This window comes from Mauremys reevesii, linkage group 22, assembly GCF_016161935.1.
Source record: "Mauremys reevesii isolate NIE-2019 linkage group 22, ASM1616193v1, whole genome shotgun sequence".
Taxonomy (NCBI): Eukaryota; Metazoa; Chordata; order Testudines; family Geoemydidae; genus Mauremys; species Mauremys reevesii.
Window position 1 is genome coordinate 3,971,699 of NC_052644.1, and position 14,824 is coordinate 3,986,522.

Here is a 14,824-nt window from a genome sequence, read left to right on the forward strand (position 1 = left end):
TTTAAATGCGGCCCCCTCCCTCCACCCCAGAGCTGGGCGCAATGTCCCAGGCTCGGTGCCACCGACACTGCCTCGCTCCTGGTCTAGATAATACTTAGTCCTGCCAGGAGTGCAGGGGATTGGACAAGAGACCTCTCGGGGTCCCTTCCAGGCCTGTGATTCTATGAATGCGGCGATTATTTCTACGCAGCTACAAAGAAGCCAGGTCCTGAGAGCGTGTTACCAGCTGCAGGCCCAGGACGGCGAACGTTTGGCTGGGGAGCTCTTTTGAAAGCCACCCCCCACCCCCAACCACCACCACGTGGGCTGAGTAGGAGACCTGACGCTCCTATTCATTATGTGTAGATCAGGGCGGAGCCTGCACTGTCTAGGACCCTGGAGCGGCCGGACCGTTCAGCTCTGTACAAATACGATCCACCTGCACGCGTGAGCGTCAAACACACACAGGCGTGCGCCGCCGGCCTCTTTCAGCATCGCCAGCAGCCTCCCGGTCGCCCGGGGAGGGGGGGACTCTCAGGGTAGGCGGATGAGACTGCACTGGGGGTCCCCGTTATCGGGGCGTTGGCTGGGAGCGTTTGGAGTTTCAGGGCCCGATCCCCGGGGGGTGTAAATCGCCGGTACTCAGCCAACTTGGAAGGCGCTGATTTGCGCCAGCTGTGCCTCAGGCGGACGGTCTGTTTTCCTTTAGATCGTTAGCTAGTTCCTGGTGCCTTGAGCTCCGAGCTCTGCCCTTGGGTAAACTCTCAGGGGCTTCTGTCCCAGGGGAGGTGCTAAGGTTTAAATTCAGCCCAGCTGCAGGTTTCTAACTGCTTTGTTGTTTCTCTATCTGCCTAGCTGGTTTGGAAGATCCAGGAATAGAGCCCAGGAGTCCAGCCCCCCGACCCCCTGCAGCTCTGCCGGGGGTGGGTTTTGTTCCCCTCTCGGGATGGGGTGCGCTCTGTCGGGTTCTGGGATCGCCCCGGGGAAGACCATCGCGGAGTCCAAGCAGTGCCCGTCATCGGAAAACCTAGCGGTGTCGAAAGCGGGACCGGAGCCCGGCGGCGACGGGCCGGGGGCAGGTCCCTTTCCGCTGGCGGACGCGCAGAAGGAGCGGATCCAGGAGTCCTGGCGGATCCTGCACGACAATATCGCTCGGGTCGGCATCATTGTCTTTATCAGGTGAGCGAAGCTGCGGGTTTGGTGTGGATGCCACGGGGCCAGGCGCCCGATCAGTGTCATCCCCTCCCTGGTGCCTGTCCCGGAGGCTGGCTCGCCCTGGGGTGCACGGGGATATTGCTGGGGACGGACGGTTTTTGCCACCAAAGAAAACCCCCCGATTGGTTTGGTTTGTAAGAAGCCGATGGGAGTTTCTTGGCTTTAAAAAGTTCCATGTTTCTAGCAAAGCAGAGCCCAAAAGGCAAGTGTGCTCGGAGCTGGTGGCCGGTCTAGCTCTCGGGTGCTCAAGGGGGCACTAAGGACCCACGGGCCCAGACCCCCAACTGGTGTCAGTCGGCATCGCTCCTTTGACTCCAGTGGAGCGCTGGCCCAGTCACACCAGCTGGGGGCTCTGACGCCGGCGGGGCCGTACCTGTTTACACCAGCTGCGTATCTGGGCTCTTGACTCCACTGGAACGCTGCCCGTTTCCACTAGCCGTGGGGCCAGTTTGAAGCCAGCCTTTGGGCTCAGCCACTGATCTGTAAGGAGGAAACCCAGGCACAAGTCTTTGGGTCTTACTCTTAGCGCCAAATTGTTTCCTGCCTTGCGCCAGTGTTTACATTCGAACACAAGCGCTGTCAGTTTTGATTCCTGGGTTCTGTTCCCAGCTCTGGGAGGGGAGTGGGGTCTAGTGGGTTGGGGGAGGGGGGCTGGGAGCCAGGACTCCTGGGTTCTATCCCAGCTCTGGGAGGGGAGTGGGGTCTAGTGGTTTGGGGGAGGGGGGCTGGGAGCCAGGACTCCTGGATTCTACCCCAGCTCTGGGAGGAGAGAGGGGAGGGGGCGCTGGGAGCCAGGACTCCTGGGTCCTATTCCCAGCTTTGGGGTTGGGAGGAACAGTGGCTAATGATTACAGCAGAGGGGGAACTGGGTGCCAGGACTCCTGGGTTCTATACTTAATTCTGGGAGGGGAGTGGGGTCGAGCGTTACCCCAGGAGAGACCAGGATGCCTGGGGTCCGTTCTCAGTTCCGACACTGACTCACCGTGTGACCCTGGGCAATTCTCCCCACTCCCTGCCTCAGTTTCCCCAGAGGTATGGCGACTGGCTTGTGGTGCTGAACTCATACATGTCTGTAAAGCACTTTTGGACTCTTGGATAGAAGTAGCCAGCAGCAGTTTACGATTGTAATACGCTGAAGCAAATACTTGTCAGTCAGCCCACTTGCAGGGCTCTTGCTGAATTAATAATCTTTGCGATTACTGGGGGGCTTCTCATCCCGTGCTCGCAAAGCCCTTCCCGAAGGAAGGCTCAGTATCCTTATTGCCTTCCTAATAGAAGCGGGGAACAGAGGCACAGAGAGGGAACTGCCCAAAGTTAGTGACAGGGCTCAGAACAGAACCCAGGAGTCCTGACTCCCAGGCCCCACCCCCAATGCTCCAGCCACAAGACCAAATACCCTTATAAGACATGGAATGAGAACCCCAAAAATCCTTATGCTGAGCCCTGCTACTCTAACCACTACTCTCCCAGAAAGAACCCAGGAGTCCTGCCACCCAGGCCCCTTGGCTCTAACCACTAGACCCTACTCCCCTCCCGGAGCGGGGAGAGAAACCAGGAGTCCTGCCTCCTAGTTCCCCCCCATTGCTCTAACCATTAGACACCACTCCCCTCCCAGAGCTGGGGGAGAACCCAGGAGTTCTGACACCCAGCCCCCCTGCTCTAATCACTAGACTCCACTCCTCTGTCAGAGCTAGGGAGAGAACCCAGGAGTTCTGCCTCCTAGTCCCCCCCCACACACACACACTCTGGCCATGGCCCCGATCCGCCCCTATTGGCCCTGTGGGGGCAGAGAATAGCCACAGTGCAGTGTGATTTGGTCGTACTGGGGGAGGGGGGTGCTGACACCTGCTCTTGCTTAGCGCTTGTGTCTCTCTGACCTGGTGGTAGCAGGATCTGCTCTGCATCTGGCATTGTCCGAGTGACTGAGGTGGGGGAGAAAACGGCTTTGTTCGAGTTCTTGCTGAGGTGGAGAAACTGGCCAGAGATCAGACCCCGTTGGGGTCCCTAGGGCCGGTGAGGTGGCCACTGACCAGGAGCTGCTGCTTTGTTTGGCTGGATCAAGCACTGGAGGGGGGAGGTCAGAGAGGACAGCTGGATACTTAGCCCGGGGGAAGTCTGACCCGCGGCCTGCCAGCCGCCACTCGTCCACAGAGCAGGCACAGCCTGGGCGGCCCGGAGGCGTGCGCCCACCCCGGCCCACGTGCCCCAGTGCCAGCCCGTTAAGGTACCCCAGGCACTTTCCCCTGGAGCCAGCGAGTTGTCGCAGCTTCGCCAGCGCCAAGCCCCCCCCAAATCACCAGCGTGGCTTAACCCCGCTCCCCCCGAGATTTGAAAGGAGCGGACAGATTCTGGGTTCCCCATCGCGGCGTTCCCCAGCTTTTCGCTGCCGCCGGGAGGAGCGAGCGTCGTTTCTGTTTAAAACGAGAGCCGAGGGACTCCCGAAATCCCCTGCCTCCCGCAGCTGGGACTTTGGGAAAAGACCCCAGGGGTCAGGAGGCTCCTGATGAAATCACAACAGTTGGCGACGTGGATGTTGGCTGATTTCCCTGGAGGACAGAGAATAGCCACAGCACAGGGCGCTGTGGCCACGCCCCTAGCCAGGCAGCTGTACCCCACCCTGGGGAGATTCTCAGGGGCCGTTCGGGCTGCCAGAAAGGAGCAAAGAGCCCTGAGCGTGACGGAGAGGCAGGCCCAGAGGAGTTGGGGCAGAGAAACGGGCGTCTTTCAGGCTACGTTCCTCCACCAGGGAGGGAGAAAAGGCACCAGCTGGGCTTAACGTTCCCCGGGCAGCGTGATCTGTAACCCCCACCCCTTGGCTCTTTCGCTGGGAGCTCCGGTCCCTCTCCCATGGCAGCAGAGTCCGTCCTGTGTGCCATATGGCATCAATTACTCCAATTACCCGGCTGCAGGGCTCCTGGCTAATCCAATAGGGGAAACAGCAAATTGATTGGGAACACGGCAAGCCTGTCCGATCACATCAGCTGCCAAATGAGGGTCATTAGGGCCTGCTGGGAAACGAAGTTAGAACTGGAGCTGGCGGGCTGGATCTCAGCACCCCTTAACTTTGGCCTCGTGCCTCTTATAGATTCATTAGGAGAAGGATGCAAATTGCACGGCGCAGACCCCGACTGAGATCAGGGCCCCGTCGCGCTGGGCGCTGCCCAGACATCCAGTGAAAGATAGTACCTGCCCTAAAGAGCTCACAATCTAAATACCCACAGGTTGGGAGGGGAAACTGAGGCACGGAGATGGAAAATGACTGGCCCCCAGTCACCCAACAGATCAGTGGCAAAGCCAGGAATAGAAGCCAGTTGCCCTGTGCTCGACCGCATTCCCTAGTAGGACAGGGTGCATCTGGCAGGCAGGACTGTAGGGGAGAGCCCTTCCCACAGCATGCCTGTGTTATAGGGTAAAAGGCTTGTTGTTTGCCTGATAACCGCACGGCTGATGAACCCTGACATCCCAGGCCTCTGCTCTCGCCGGCCAGTGGCTCAAAGAGCTCAGCCGCGGAAGGATTTCAGCCCCTTTTCATCATGGCCTGAGGTGTGTTTCTTTCTAAGTCACCGGTTCCGCGCTCTAGCTCGCCCCATCCAGCAGGATCTCAAAGGACTTTACAGCAGAGCTCAGTGGCATTTGACAGATGGGGAAACTGAGGCGTGAGGCAGGGGAAAGGTCTCCCTAGCCCCAGGCTGCTGCTCAGTCCACTAGGGGGGGCACGTTGATTTCTGTTCTACTCCCAGCAGGTCTCACGCCCCAGGCCTTGGTATCTCAGGCCAGTCTCCTTCCATCCTTCTGCTGGGGGGTTTCCCCCCCAGCCTTCCCTGGTCTTCTCCACCCATAGGGCTGCATTCCCAGTCTAACCCTCCTTGGTCCTAGCTACTGCCTGAACTAGGGCAGACCCAGCTCTTCCCCCAAGCGCCCCCTCCCCTCCACCTGGAGGGGTGAGCTGAGGCTGGCACAGGACACAGCTGCCCCCCCCTCCTTAAAGGACCAGCCGCCCCGGGGTGGGATTCTGCAGTGCGACGAACCGGGAGCCTCTGACATGACAACCGCCTTCCGCTCCGTCTTAGCAACCGGATTCTGCACCAACGCGGCATCCCACCCCCGCCAGCCCCTTTGCACTGCCAGCAATAAACCATGGCACGGTCAGGCCTGCAGAAAGGGCACGGCCCAGGGGATCACCCACTTCTGTGGCACCCCCAGGCGCCAGGGCTCCAATTAGCTTTCCTCCCCAGCGGGCAGCCCCGCGGATCCCGGTGGAAGCCGGGGGGAGAGGGGGGAGTTTTATTCAATCCGGGCAGCTTTTCCTCCTCTCTTTTGTTGGGCTGCTTTGCATAAAGGTTCATAAATAACCAGCACCAAGTTGTCCCCCTCCCCTCCGCCCCCGCCCTAGTCAGGCTCGGCTGCTCTCGCAAATAAACAAAAGTGCAGGCCCTTGATCCACCAGCTGGTGTGTCGGGGCAGTGCTGCCCACCGCTGGACTGAATCGGCCAAACGATGTGTCATAAACCCCTCTACTGCTCCGAGCCAGTGGGGATTTTCCCCCTCTGGGCTTTTGCAGCATGCAGAGCCGAGTTCGATAGCCCAGCGCCTCTCTGCCATTTTAGGGCCTTGCCACGTCTCGCAGAGGCCGAGGAGTTAGCCCCAGGCGAGGAATTACCCGTCATTCCCTTTCACTGAATTTGCTCAGAGCATAATCACAGACCATTAGACTGGGCATGTCATAGGGGGCCTTAAATCCAGGCATCTCAAAGCACTTCACAGCGGGAGGAAATCTCACAGACCCCAGGACGTGACCACTAGCCTGCTTTTACTGATGGGGAAACTGAGGCACAGAGCGGTGAAAGAGCTTGCCCACAGTCACACAGCGAGTCGGAGGCACAGCTGGGGAGGGGACCCAGGAGTCCTGATGCTCACAGGGAGTCCGGGCCACAGCTGGGGAGGGGACCCAGGAGTCCTGACGCTCACAGGGAGTCCTGGCCACAGCTGGGAAGGGGACTCAGGAGTCCTGACGCTCACAGGGAGTCCGGGCCACAGCTGGGGAGGGGACCCAGGAGTCCTGACGCTCACAGGGAGTCCGGGCCACAGCTGGGGAGGGGACCCAGGAGTCCTGACGCTCACAGGGAGTCCGGGCCACAGCTGGGGAGGGGACCCAGGAGTCCTGATGCTCAGTGAGTGAGTCTGGGGCTCAGCTGGGGCCAGGCCTCAGCTGGAGGATGGGGTCCAGTTCTGGGCGCCGCGCTGTAGGAGAGACGTGGGCAAATTGGAGCGAGGCCGGAGGAGAGCAACAAAAAGGATCCAAGGTTCAGCAAACCTGCCCCAGGAGGAGAGGTTAAAAAACCAGGGCCTGTTTAGTCTGGAGAAAAAAGACTGAGGGGGGATCTGGAAACAGTCCTAAGATATGTTAAGGGCTGTTATAAAGAGGACGAGGATCAGCTGTTCTCCAGGTCCGCTGAAGGCAGGACGAGACATAGTGGGTTAATCCACAGCGAGGGAGATTGAGGTGAGATATTAGGAGAAACTTTCTAACTCCCAGGGGAGGGAAGCTCCGGAACAGGCTCTCAAGGGAGGTTGTGGGGTCCCCGTCCCTGGAGGTTTTTCAGAACTGGATGGACAAACCCCGGTTGGGGCTGGCCCTCATTTACTTGGTCCGGCCTCAGCGCAGGGGGGCTGGATCCGGCGACCTCCTGAGGTCCCTTCCAGCCTGACATTTCTCCGATACTGATCGGCCCAGACTCTGCTTAGCCGGCAAAAGCCAACAAGCCTCACAGCCTGTGGCACCGCTGCCTGCCTTCCACTGAGCACAAGGAGCGCTGAACCGGGTTCCCTCCCCCTCCGTGCCGCATGGGGCGAGGTGCTGACAGATGGCTCTCCCCAAAGCTCCCCTGGGCAGAACAATCACTCTCCCAAGAGCACGGTATTCAGCACGGCTGCTTGCAGAGCATCCCCCAAAGCTGTTCATTCGGAGCGTCAGCCCAGCTGTACGTTTGTTTCTGTGGGGCTCGGCAAAATAGGTCCCCGCAAGCGGACAGGAGGCTTCTTATCCAGTCTGTCTACATTAGGGCTAGTGGATTACGGTAGCACCCACAGACTGCATCTGAGATTGGGGTCCCGTCGGGCCGGGCGCTGCCCAGACACACAGTGACCGAGATCAGGGCCCCGTCGGGCCGGGCGCTGCCCAGACACACAGTGACCGAGATCAGGGCCCCGTCGGGCCGGGCGCTGCCCAGACACACAGTGACCGAGATTGGGGCCCCGTCGCGCCGGGCGCTGCCCAGACACACAGTGACCGAGATCAGGGCCCCGTCGGGCCGGGCGCTGCCCAGACACACAGTGACCGAGATCAGGGCCCCGTCGGGCCGGGCGCTGCCCAGACACACAGCGACCGAGATCAGGGCCCCGTCGGGCCGGGCGCTGCCCAGACACACAGTGACCGAGATCAGGGCCCCGTCGGGCCGGGCGCTGCCCAGACACACAGTGACCGAGATCAGGGCCCCGTCGGGCCGGGCGCTGCCCAGACACACAGTGACCGAGATCAGGGCCCCGTCGGGCCGGGCGCTGCCCAGACACACAGTGACCGAGATCAGGGCCCCGTCGGGCCGGGCGCTGCCCAGACACACAGTGACTGAGGTCTTGGCACTGCCTGGCACAGTGAGGCCCCAGTCTTGCTTGGCACCTCTCGACATGACTGTAATACAGGTGATGAATGATAAAAGGGAATTCCAGCATCTCACCAAACCCTGTGAAAAGGTGTGTGGTCTGAGCCCCTGGAATGGGGGCTTGGGCTTAGTGTTCCGGGCCCAGGAGCCAGGACTCCTGGGTTCCACTCCTGGCTCTGGGAGGGGAGTGGGGTCTAGTGGTTACAGCGGTGGTTGGGAGTCAGGACTCCTGGGTTCTGCTCTGGGAGGGGAGGGCTTCTCTGCCAGTTACAGAGGGGCACTTAGTCAGGATTCCTGGGTTCTCTCCTGGTCACTTCCGAGGTCAGGTCACTTCCCGTCTGCGCAGGCAGGTGCACGGCTCCCACCTTTGCAATGTGCTGTGGAGGGGGAAGGGGCAGTCTACGTGGCAGAGTGTTATTTTGACACCACCACTAGGGGTTGCGCCCATGCACGTCGCCCAGCTGCCCTGTGGTACAAAAAGACCCAGTTAAATGGCTAGTTCGTGTGCCCAATCCCCCTAAGTCTGTCTCCCCTCCCCCGCTCAGGTTATTCGAGACCCACCCCGAGTGCAAAGACGTCTTCTTCCTCTTCCGGGACATCGAGGACCTGGAGCAGCTCAAGATGAACAAGGAGCTGCGAGCCCATGGCCTGAGGTGGGTCCCTGTGGGGGTGCTATGGAACCCGCTACTGCGCCAGGCCCGAGCTCCTGGGTCCATGAGGGCGCGGCCCTTGAGTCACAAGGCTAATGCAAGTGGCTGAGCGACAGGAACCAGGACTCCTGGGTTCTATTCCTGGATCTCAGAGGTCAGGGCAGTGGGGTCTAATGGTTAGCGCAGAGAGGCTGGGAACCAGGACTCCTGGGTTTGTTCCTGGATCTGGGTGGAGAGCGGTGTCTCACTTCCCTGTGCTGGCTAATGTGGGAAGGGGAGCTGCTCCCCAAAACGAGGGTGGGCTCTCCCACCAGACCCGGTTTTGAAAGGTAAAGTAATCAAGCCATGGAAATGAGAGTGGTCTGAGACAGGGAGAGTCAGGGCTGGAGTCAGTCCCATAAGGGGTGCCCAGCCGTGGTATGGGATGGAGGGCATGGGAAGAAAGTTGGAGGGGTTGGAGAGGAGCCAGGGGGAGCTTTGGAGGGGCTGGGAACAGAACTGGGGGGAGTTGGGAGGTCAGTTAATTTGCTAGATGGATATTATTACTGTCTGAAGAACAAGGCCCTGACGTCTTCAGACCAGCCCTTGTTAGCCTGTGGAACTCCCTGCCAAAGGACATTACTGAGCCAGGTCGATGCTGGGAAAGCTAGACCTGTGCCAGGGGCTTGCTTTACAAAGGTGCTGAGCACCCACAACTCACTGTGCAGCCAGTGGCAGCTACCAAGGCTCGGACAAGAGGCCTGAGGGTTCTTCATGTTCATGCATCAGGGCGTAGGTGCTGGAGGGGGTCAGGAAGGGATTTCGCCTGGCGTAAGGTGGGCTCCCCCTCTGAAGCAGCCAGCTTTGGCAGGCTAGAGGGCTGGATGTTGGCAGCGTATGGCACATCTCCCGCATCCTGCTCTGACCCCTGGGAAGCGATGCAGCCATGCCCCCAATCCAATACTTGATTCTCCCCCACCCCAGGGTGATGTCCTTCATTGAGAAAAGCGTGGCCCGGCTGGACCAAGAGGACAAGCTGGAACAGCTGGCCTTTGAGCTCGGCAGGAGTCACTACAGATACAACGCCCCTCCCAAGTACTATGAGGTGAGGGCCCCAGGGACCCGGCAGCAGGGCAGGGGGCGGACCTCCCCATTCTGTGGGGAGTGGGGGGAGCTCCTGTGGGATCTGCTTACCCAATGGGGCTCTGTGCAGGAGGGTATCCCAGAGTGCATTGCACCATAGTGGCAGGATGGGAGCGATTTTCCCAGCACATTCCAGTACAAAGCAATTTTCCCAGCATGCACAGGTACAAACTGCTTTTTTCCCCAGCATGCTCTGGTACAAACAGTTTTTTTTGCCAGCATGGACTAGTACAAACAGCTTTTTTCTTAGCATGCATGAGTAGAAATATCTTTTTTCCCAGCATGCTCTGGTACAAATGCTTTTCCCCCAGCATGCACTTGTACAAATGGCTTTTTTCCCCAGCATGCTCCAGTATGAACAGCTTTTCCCACAATTCACTAGGACGAACGGCTTTTCCCAGCATACTCCAGTACAAACCACTTTTTCCCCACAGATCACCAGTTCGAACCGATTTCCCCAGCATGCACTGGTATAAACTGCTTTTTTCCCCCCCGCCATGCTCCAGTACAAATGGCGTTTTCCACCGTTCACCAGGACGAATCAATTTTCCCAATCCCAGTATACCCTGGTGCGAACCGATTTCCCCACAATCCACCAGTGCAAACCGCTTTTCCCAGCACATCCCAGTATGAACCGCTTCCCCCATCCCCCCAGCAATTTGCCAGTATGGACCGGCAATCTGTGTGGACGGCGGTGCCCAGCCACGTCCGGACCGGTCTGTATTTGCCGCAGGTCCATCTGTAGCCCGGGCAGGGAAAGGCTGGGGCTGGCGCCTCCCTCTGACCCCGCCTCGGCTCTCTGTTTCCAGTACTTGGGCATCCAGTTCATCAGCACGGTGCAGCCCATCCTCAAGGAGCGCTGGACGCCGGAGGTGGAGGAGGCGTGGCAGGTAGGGAGCAGCTCCGCGGTTGGCCCTCTCCCATGCTGCTGCTGGCAGAGGGCCCGTCCACCCCTGGGTGGGCTGGAGCCCTTCATCCTGCCCCGAGCCCTTTGTGTGGGGCTCCCGCCATCAGCTGCAGCCAGAGGGGAACTAGACAAGGCCTCTTGGGGGCTTACGGGGTTTTTTTTGCCCTCCTGGTTGGCCTAGTAGTGGGTTTGGATCCTGGTTCTCAGCAGCACCCAGGCTCCTCTGGCATTGTGGTCTGCACCCTTAGCAAGTTTGCAGATGACACTAAACTGGGAGGAGTGGTAGATATGCTGGAGGGTAGGGATAGGATACAGAGGGACCTAGACAAATTAGAGGATTGGGCCAAAAGAAACCTGATGAGGTTCAACAAGGACAAGTGCAGAGTCCTGCACTTAGGACGGAAGAATCCCATGCACTGCTACAGACTAGGGACCGAATGGCTGGGCAGCAGTGCTGCAGAAAAGGACCTAGGGGTTACTGTGGACGAAAAGCTGAATATGAGTCAACAGTGTGCCCTTGTTGCCAAGAAGGCTAATGGCATTTTGGGTTGTATAAGTAGGGGCATTTCCAGCAGATCGAGGGATGTGATCATTCCCCTCTATTCAGCACTGGTGAGGCCTCATTTGGAGTACTGTGTCCAGTTTTGGGCCCCACACTACAAGAAGGATGTGGATAAATTGGAGAGAGTCCAGCGGAGGGCAACAAAAATGATTAGGTGGCTGGAGCACATGACTTATGAGGAGAGGCTGAGGGAACTGGGATTGTTTAGTCTGCAGAAGAGAAGAATAAGGGGGGATTTGATAGCTGCTTTCAACTACCTGAAAGGGGGTTCCAAAGAGGATGGATCTAGACTGTTCTCAGTGGTAGAAGATGACAGAACAAGGAGTAATGGTCTCAAGTTGCAGAGGGGGAGGTTTAGGTTGGACATTAGGAAAAACTTTTTCACTAGTAGGGTGGTGAAGCACTGGAATGGGTTCCCTAGGGAGGTAGTGGAATCTCCTTCCTTAGAGGTTTTTAAGGTCAGGCTTGACAAAGCCCTGGCTGGGAGGATTTACTTGGGTTTGGCCCTGCTTTGAGCAGGGGGTTGGACTAGATGACCTCCTGAGGTCCCTTCCAACCCTGAGATTCTATGATTCTATCATCCAGGGGCCTTGATGTGGATTGAAATGGTCCACTGATGATCCACCCCATACAGGCCTCTCCAGGGCCCACGAGGGGCGGATCGGGGGTGTGTCCGGAGCGCACTGCGCTGTGGCTATTCGCTGCCCCCCAGGGCCCATAGGGGATGGAATGTGACTTAGAGCAGCCCTCACGCTGCTCTAACTGGGGACTCGGCTAGGCCCTGCAGGTGTATTCAGGGAGTGCAAAGGGAGTTGTATTATGAAACAGATCATGCAGAGGGACTGTTCTGCTCGGCCCCTGCAGGGGGCTGGAGCATGCTCAGTTACTCTGTCGGGGGCTGGAGCATGCTCAGTGCAGACGGAATCTTTGGAGAATTTAGTTGCCAAACTCTAACCAGTCTCTACTGAGCACATGCAAACTGAGATTTCCCCCCCTCCCCAGGCTTCTAACTTAGCCAGATATAAGTGGATTGTCACAGGGAGGGCAAAAGGCACCTCCCTGGCCCTAGGGCGACCATGCACAAACCAGCCGCCCGGCCAGGCCTGCTTCATCCCTTGTGCGTTCTCTCTCCCCTTGCAGAGTCTGTTCAAGTATCTGACGGCCACGATGAAACGGGGGTACTATGAGGAAGAGGAGAAATCGGGCAGCATCAAATCCCTTGCCTTGAGGAAACCCGGGACCGGATCCATCCTGAACAGCATATAAGACTGAGAGCAGGCGGCGTAGCGGTTGGCTTGGCTTGCTGTGATATTCCCATAGGACCTCTCCTTCCCCCTGTGCACAAGGAACTGCCCTCGCTTGTTACTTTCACAGGCTGTGATTCCAGCTGATTCAGCTGAATCCAGCTGTGATTCCAGCACAGAGGCTGGATTTTTGCTGCTGGTCAGAGGCCCCATCTGTGTAGCCGGGGTTCCCCCCCGGGGGTCGCCGCAGGCGGTAGAGGCAAGTAAACTATCTCTGAACCTTTCTACTTTGGGCATAGGCAGTTCAGGGAGAGCTTCCTGGAAGGGAAAAGAGGCTGAGAACAGGAGTCGGCTTTAGACACCGGCATGAGGGCCTTGATTTCAATATATGGACTGGTTATCAGCCGGGCCCATCTAGCAGCGGCCGGGAAGGGGTTAAACATCCCCCGAGTTTGCAGAGCGGCAGTGTTAAAGGTGACTCGCGAAGGGAAGGGAAATTGGGGTGGGTGCCCTCTCCCTGTTTGGCTTCTTTACAATGGATCCAGCCCCCCGAGAAATTAAACCCGGTTCGCCCTAGCTGCCAAATGGGAAGAACAACTATTTCTTGAGCGCTGGTAACAGTCTGCTACCACTGCAAGCTCCGGGAGCGACTCTGTTAGCTTGAGTGGTGGAGGCCCATGCTAGGCACGAGATGAGGTAGAGGCAGACAGAGTGGGAGGACAAGGAGACGATCTGGGCAGGTTCAAACCCGGTTGATGACCGTGTGCTGGGTGCAGCTATAAAACTGGTGCTGGAGGAGGGCTGTGAAATCACGTGGACCTCGGAGAGAGGGGGCAATAGAACGGAAATAGCCTTACGCTGTGGTTAAAGCACTGGCGGAGGATGCAGGAGATCAAGGGTCACTCCCCACCTCTGCTACAGCTTCCCTGTGTGACCTTTGGCAAGTTACTTCATCTCTGTAGGCCTGGGTCCCCCCCAATCTGTACAATAACTGTGCCTTTGCCTGTTTGGCGCAGGGACGGTCTCCCATGTGACCCTGATCTCAGTTATACTTGGGTCCAAACCCCGCCCTTTTGCAGGGTGGACGCAGCTTAAGCCGCAGCCCCAACTCAGCAGCTCGCAGACACGTGAGCACGGCTGGGAGACCCGGGTCCAGCAATTGTAAGCCCAGGTTGACAGGGCAGGTGGCCACTCAGGAGACCCAGGCGCAGGGTTTACGATGCAGAACAGCCAGACACTAAGGCCCCGTCTACACTAGCACTTACTTCGGTGTAACTTATGTCGCTGAATAATCCACGCCCCTGAGCAACAATAACGAGGAGTCCGGTGGCACCTTAAAGACAAACAGATTTATTTGGGCATAAGCTTTTGTGGGTTTAAAAACCCACTTCAGATGCATGGAGTGAAAATTATAGATATTCATAGAATAGAATCATAGAATATCAGGGTTGGAAGGGACCTCAGGAGGTATCTAGTCCAATCCCCTGCTCAAAGCAGGGCCAACCCCAACTAAATCATCCCAGCCAGGGCTTTGTCAAGCCTGACCTTAAAAACCTCTAAGGAAGGAGATTCCATCACCTCCCTAGGGAACCCATCCCAGTGCTTCACCACCCTCCTAGTGAAATAGTGTTTCCTAATATCCAACCTAGGCCTCCCCCACTGCAACTTGAGACCATCGCTCCTTGTTCTGTCCTCTGCCACCACTGAGAACAGCCGAGCTCCATCCTCTCAGTTTGAGGTGGTAGCACAGCAAGGTTTTACAGCAGAAACATTGACCTGGCAACCTACCCGGCAGGACTCGATGGAGAACTTAGCCCTGGGGCTGTTCTAGGCACCAATTTAACTAAACTCCCCACCTCCAAAATTCAAAGCCAACTTAGTTAAATGGGCGCAAACCCACCTTAATGATTATTTATTAATTTTATTACGGTAGCACCGACGAGCCCTAGCCATGGACCACGCCCTCTTTGTGCCAGGTGCTGTACATTTTTATTGCTATTACATGTATTACGGTAACACTTTGGCACCCCAGTCACGGAACAGGCCCCCCACTGTGGCAGGCGCTACTGCTGTCAAGTTTTTTGTGGGCTTGGGGGCAAAGGGGAGTTTTAAGGGGAGCTTAGAAGGCGACCGATGCAGTGGCTTGAATTGAAACGGGCTCTGAATGGTTCCGCAGCAGCTGGGGACTTTCTCTGTGTCAGGCGCTGCCCCTCCCATAGTGCCTTGAACATCTGTATCTCACAGCCCCTAGTGCAGGGGTCCCCAACGCGGTGCCCGCGGGGGCATCTAAATGCACCCGCGTCCTGGCCGTCGGTCGAGCATCCGCTGAAATGCCGCCGAAATTTGGTGGCATTTCGGCGGCGATGCCTCTTGATGATGCCACTTGCTGCTGACAAGCGACATCATTGAGAGGCGTCGCCGCCGAAATTCGGCAGCATTTCGTCATCTGCTCGACCGCCGCCACGGTCCTTCGTCTGGCGCCCGCC

At 57.9% G+C, this 14,824-nt stretch overlaps 1 protein-coding gene across 1 annotated transcript; it reads left to right on the forward strand.

Moving 5' to 3' along the window:
- Positions 1–863: 863 nt before the first annotated feature.
- On the forward strand, positions 864–13,764 carry LOC120388688 (cytoglobin-1-like). The gene is made up of 5 exons (XM_039510692.1): positions 864–1,158; positions 8,399–8,506; positions 9,467–9,587; positions 10,435–10,515; positions 12,235–13,764. The coding sequence occupies exons 1-5, from the start codon at positions 926–928 to the stop codon at positions 12,358–12,360; spliced, it is 669 nt and encodes a 222-aa protein (XP_039366626.1). The 5' UTR covers positions 864–925; the 3' UTR covers positions 12,361–13,764.
- Positions 13,765–14,824: the final 1,060 nt, after the last annotated feature.